At 40.5% G+C, this 6,000-nt stretch overlaps 1 protein-coding gene across 9 annotated transcripts in view; it reads left to right on the plus strand.

Annotated features, from left to right (window-relative positions):
* Positions 1-4,990, plus strand: part of LOC137345065 (5'-AMP-activated protein kinase subunit gamma-2-like) — a 514,189-nt gene extending 509,199 nt beyond the window's left edge. For all 9 annotated transcript variants that reach the window (XM_068008521.1, XM_068008514.1, XM_068008499.1 and 6 more), the window contains one exon: positions 3,280-4,990. In XM_068008521.1, the coding sequence (XP_067864622.1) occupies positions 3,280-3,311 (32 nt within the window). In that variant the 3' untranslated portion in view covers positions 3,312-4,990. The remainder of the gene's footprint in view (positions 1-3,279) is intronic.
* Positions 4,991-6,000: the final 1,010 nt, after the last annotated feature.

A 6,000-nucleotide genomic window follows, 5' to 3' on the forward strand; every position in this document is an offset into this window, starting at 1 on the left:
ACTCCTTTGGCGATTGAAACTAGTCCAGGAGATCACTCTGGCCCTGGTATTTTTATGTATTACATAACCGACCTTTTGTAAGAAGTGATTTCTACCCCAGCCAGAAACAGGGCCAGCTCTCGCTCAAAGGCATTCAGCAAATCAGTGTCCAGGGGTCCACTATTCTTTAGGAAAAGAACCACCTCCTGACATCTAACCTAGATCTGGCCTTACACAACTTAAAATTGTGATCCCTGGTCCTCCCTAACCTATTTAATTGAAACAAACTGTCAACTGGAACATAAGAGGTTGGTGTGCAAAATTAAAGCACATGGGATTGGGGGTAATATACTGGTATGGATTGAAAATTGGTTAACAGACAGGAAACAGAGGGTAGGAATAAATGGGTCTTTTTCAGGGTGGCAGGCAGTGACTAGTGGGGTACTGCAGGGATCAGTGCTTAGGCTCCAGCTATTCACAATATATATCAATGAGTTGGATGAGGGAACCAAATGTAATATTTCCAAGTTTGCGGACAACACAAAACTAGGTGGGATCGTGAGTTGTGAGGAGGATGCAAAGGGGCTTCAAGACAATTTAGACAAGTTGAGTGAGTGGGCAAATACATGGCAGATGCAGTATAATGTGGATAAATGTGAAGTTATCCACTTCGGAAGGAAAAACAGAAAGGTAGAGTATTATTTAAATGGTGATAGATTGGGGAATGTTGATGTTCAAAGGGACCTGGATGTCCTTGTACACCAGTCATTGAAAGCGAACATGAGGTGCAGCAAGCAGTTAGGAAGGCAAATGGTATGTTGGCCTTCATTGCAAGAGGATTTGAGTACAGGAGCAAGGATGTCTTACTGCAGTTATATAGGGTGTTGGTGAGACCACACCTGGAGTATTGTGCAGTTTTGGTCTCCTTACCTAAGAAAGGATATACTTGCCATAGAGGGAGTGCAGCGAAGGTTCACCAGACTGATCCCTGGGATGGCAGGACTGTCTTATGAGGAGAGATTGGGTTGACTCGGCCTGTATTCACTCGAGTTTAGAAGAATGAGAGGGGATCTCATTGAAACATTTAAAATTCTGACAGGGCTAGACAGACTGGATGCAGGGAGGATGTTCCCGATGGCTGGTGGGGGGTCCAGAACGGGTGGGGTGGGATCACAGTCTGAGGATACGGGGTAGGACATTTTGGACTGAGATGAGGAGAAATTTCTTCACTCAGAGGGTGGTGAACCTGTGGAATTGTCTACCACAGAAGGCTGTGGAGGCCAAGTCACTGAATGTATTTAAGAAGGAGCTAGATAGATTTCTAGACACAAAAGGCATCAAGGGGTATGGGGAAAGAGCGGGAATATGGTATTGAGATAGAGGATCAGCCGTGATCATATTGAATGGCGGAGCAGGCTTGAAGGGCCGAATGGCCTACTCATGCTCCTATTTTCTATGTTTCTATTGCTCATGAACCTTTAGAGACCAATGCACTCGAACGCACAGATCTCTTTCTTTCTCCACCTGTTCTAATGCTTTTCCCTGAAGGTTGTATGTGTTTTGAGCATTTGTCCTGCCCACATGCATAACACTGCACTTCTCCAAATTAAACATCATTTGCCAGTCATGAGCCCAGTCCCCGAATACATCAAGATCCGCTTGAGGCAATCTAGCATTGTCTACAGTCCTCGAACAGATCTTGGTATAATCTTCAAATTTGCAGATCGGACCCGCAAACACCTACATCTAGATCGTTAATGAAAATAGTAAAGAGCAACGGTCCCAACACTGATCCCTGCGGGACACCACTGGTGACCACAGAAACATAGAAAATAGGAGCAAGAGTAGGCCATTCGGCCCTTCGGGCCTGCTCCGCCATTCAAAATGATCATGGCTGATCGTCTAACTAAGTACCCTGTTCCTGTTTTTTCGCCATATCCCTTGATCCCTTTAGCATTGAGATATATATCTGTCTTCTTCATGAATACATCTAATGACTTGGCCTCCACTGCCTTCTGTGGTAGAGAATTCCACAGGTACACCACCCTCTGAGTGAAGAAATTTCTCCTCATCTCAGTTCTAAATGACATACTGAGACTGTGACCCCTAGTTCTGGACTCTCCAGCCATCGGGAACATCCTCCCTGCATCTAGTCTGTCTAGTCCTGTTAGAATTTTATATGTTTTGATGAGATCACCTCTCATTCTTCTAAACTCTAGTGAATTAGTGACCGGTCTCCAAACAGATCCATATCCATCTATAACTACTTTCTGCCTACGGCCTTCCAGCTAGTTCACAATCCAGGTCAATATATTACCATTTATACCAGAGGCTTCGTTCTTGTATTGAAGCTTCTAGTGCGGTATCTTGTCGAAAGCCTTTTGGAAGTCTAAGTAGATGATGTCTACTGGGCTTCCCTCATCCACCATCTTTGTGACTTCTTCAAAAAATATAATCAAATTTTTTTGACATTGTTTTTTGAAGCCATGTTGGGTGCCTCTAATATCTTAGCATATAATAGCTTTAATATATTAAATTCCTTTAACTAAATTTAAGATTTTAGAATAGTAACGTTTCATTTTCCTGCAATTCTTTCCTGTTTAAAACACTTATGTTTTTTTTCATCCTGGCTACTTAAATCAAAATGGCATCCTGTAAGATCCTAATAAATATTCTTGTTGACCTTAACACTTGTAATGCTGTGTTGTCAGTAACACAGCCTCAACCAGCAGCCCATTTCACCTACTCCACTGCTATTTATGTACAAATATAATGAGCAAATCTTTGACATTCAGTATAAGGGAAATTTGCAGTTCTGTACCGTTAGAGAAGATAAATTGGAGGTATTGGATTCAGATTTACTCCCCTCATGGCATGACCATAGGTACATCATTGTTGTTTAGCATGGAGGGTCATTTGTGGGTTACTGACAGCAACAACTTGTATTTATATAGTGCCTTTAACATAGAAATAAAAATGTCCCAATGTGCTTCAGAGGCATAAGGGAAAAATAGATGCCAAGCCAAAGGAGGAGATATTAGATGGGATGACCAAAAGCTTGTTCAAAGAGGTGCATTTTAAGGAGGAGAGGGAGGTGGAGAAACAAATGTAGTTTCACTGAGTCCTGACTGCTAACTGGGTCCCCACACTTAATGGCTTTTATGTTGCTTAAGTAACATATTATATTTCAGCACTTTAACAGTGCACAAAAATTCTTAGTCCAATAAACTGATTTTTAACAAGATAGATTTTTGTCTTTCTCAGAAAAGCTTATGGCGACTTGCATTTTATATTTTACAGGTTCTATAAGAAAGGAAAGCATTTCAGAATGACTGACTACAATGGGCATTAAAGGTGCTTGACGTGAACTCTTTGAAGCTTCTTATTCTGTTCAGGGCCAGATGAACACTGACTGCAACAGAGAAGAGAAGGCACATGATTGTGAAATCAAGAAAGTGAAACAGTTTAATCAAACAGTGCAGCTGAATCTGAAAAGAATTTGTGACAATATCTGAAACCAAATCTGTGATCTTGCACACTAAATAACTATACAGATACAGCTGTAATGTTGCAATTAAGACTTTGAAAGAATTTATTTTGCAAAATCTATTAGCATCTGTACCTAAAAGATATTTTTTAAACTATGCTTTAAAGCCAGAATGATTCAAATGGCTATTATTTCCACAGTTTGTTAGTAACTTTTTCATGACTTGGTGTGGAAACCAACAAGCACTACTGTGTGAATCGTCATGAAAAATCACAAACTTCAAACTCAGTTTGGACCTGCTATGGCAGTTACTTGCCCACATATTCATCATAATCCTCCAATTCAACAGGAGCATGCAGCGAGAAAACTGTTAACTGTACTGTACTGTATATAGGAAGTTATTGAGGGAAAACATGCCAGAGAAAGGTATATTTTTCTGTGTATGAAAATGTAAAATTATGTTTGTACGATTGCACATTTAATTTTTTGTAAATTATATTGTTTTCATACGGCTGCAAGGATGGGGGAAAGTTTTGTCCATGTAAATACACAAAGGCATGAAAATGACACTATAGATCTATTGTTTTTTTTGTTTGAATGGAGGAGGGGGAAAGGAAAAAAATGATACTTGCTGTTGAGGATTTGTTGGGGCGTGAAAAGAAACACTTGGTTTTATTGCAAAACCTTGTTATAGTAATAATGCACTTTAAGACATGGACATTCATTAATTGTGTAGTGAATTCACACAAATATGACATAAGTTGAAATTTGCATTGGCCCAATGGCCCCCAGCCCTAAAGATTTGTAGTATCTCCTGTAGGTGGGTAAAATGTACACACAACTTAGGTTCTTGTGCAGGTCAAGTTACCAAGCAAAATAACATATTTGCAATGGAAGGTGTCTCCTGCTAACCTGATATTGATGGGGGGAAGCCATGCTTTAGATCTGTAAAGGTCCATGGCTGCTGACATTTAATTATTTGGTTGACTTTGAATTTTGCATTCTCTTCCCCGCCCCCCCCGCCCCGCCCCCCCCCCCAAAAAAAAACTTAGAAAAAAATGTTAATTATTGGTGGTGATTCAGTAATGTCAGTGAATTCTGTACTTCCGCTATAGTAAGGATTGTGTAATAAAAAGTGAACAGGTGGGTGTATGTCAGGAATGTGCAGTATCTCTAATACCTTGCCGAAACCTGGGAAGCATAAAAATGTCCTCCCATAAGCAACTTTCATCTACAAATGCTTGAGCAGAGGGCCCTTAGAAGATTGCTCAGCCCAGTCCTAGTTTAAGTTCCCAGCCTTTTGATCTGGGTTGATGAAGTTTACATCACAATGTTGCAATTTAAGTGCCATTAAAATAATTAAATCTAAAAGTGATGTGAACTGATTCTAAATGTAGCATATTAAAACATCTTGTATCATACTTTGGATGCTGTCCTGCATTTCTTCAGTGCATTATCATATGTATACAGTATTGTACATCTTTAATGTTGAATAAACAAGGTTTATTGCCAGGCGCAACTAAATGGTTTTAGCTTTTTTTTTAAAAAGATGGCCATTGCACCTGAACTCAGCATCCATCCCTACCATCACCACGATGACTACGCTATGTACAAGCTACAGGGTGCACTGTAGCAACTCACCAAGGTTACTTCGACAGCTGACCTCTACCACCAAGAAGAACAAGAGTAATAATATTGTAGGAACACCATCACCTCCCAAGTTTCCCTCTTAAGTGACGGGCTATCCTGACTTGGACATATATATATCCCTTCATCGTCACTAGGTCAGAATCCTGGAATTCCCTGTGCGGGAGTATCATCAGCATAAGGACTGCAGCAGTTCAAGGAAGAGCCCCAACAGCACCACCCCGGGAAACCAGGGATGGGCATTAAATGTAGCCTTGACAACATCACCCACATAGCAAGAACAAATCATTTTTAAAAATTCTTTGAATGTATTTCACTCCAAGTACAAATTAGTGGACAGTTATCCAACTGAAGAGAAAACAAAAACTGGGATCTTATCGCTTGGGTCTGGTGCCACATCAGCTGTGAAAACAGATAGCCCTCCTCTCTTTTCCCCTCCTCAATCTGCCATCCCACTACTGTTTAAAAAAAAAAAAAATTTATTCTGGTACCACTGCTACTTTTGAAGGCCACAGCAGAGAAGCTAAGCTGATGCAACAAGAAAGGAAGGAAAGCTCCCTCCCTACTTTTGTCAGTTGAATATTTATTCTGTTAACTAACTGCAAGACAAATTAAACTTGAGTACAGTTCTAAACCTAAACTCTGGATGTGCTTTAGGACATGATGAATCTGCCACCATAAAACAAAACTCAATTATGTGAACGGACATGAAAGCAGATTCAATAGTCTTTAAACTTGATGTCACAGAAACATGTAGCTTTACATGGGCACAAACTGGAGATGCATGAGATTTAGTAAGGGAAAGAATTGTTCTGCCACTGTGTGTGAGGAAATGGTGGGAAGATGTGTGGAAATTGCCTCACCCAGGAGGTAGACCATCCAGACTG

This window comes from Heptranchias perlo, chromosome 2 (assembly GCF_035084215.1).
Source record: "Heptranchias perlo isolate sHepPer1 chromosome 2, sHepPer1.hap1, whole genome shotgun sequence".
Lineage (NCBI taxonomy): Eukaryota > Metazoa > Chordata > Chondrichthyes > Hexanchiformes > Hexanchidae > Heptranchias > Heptranchias perlo.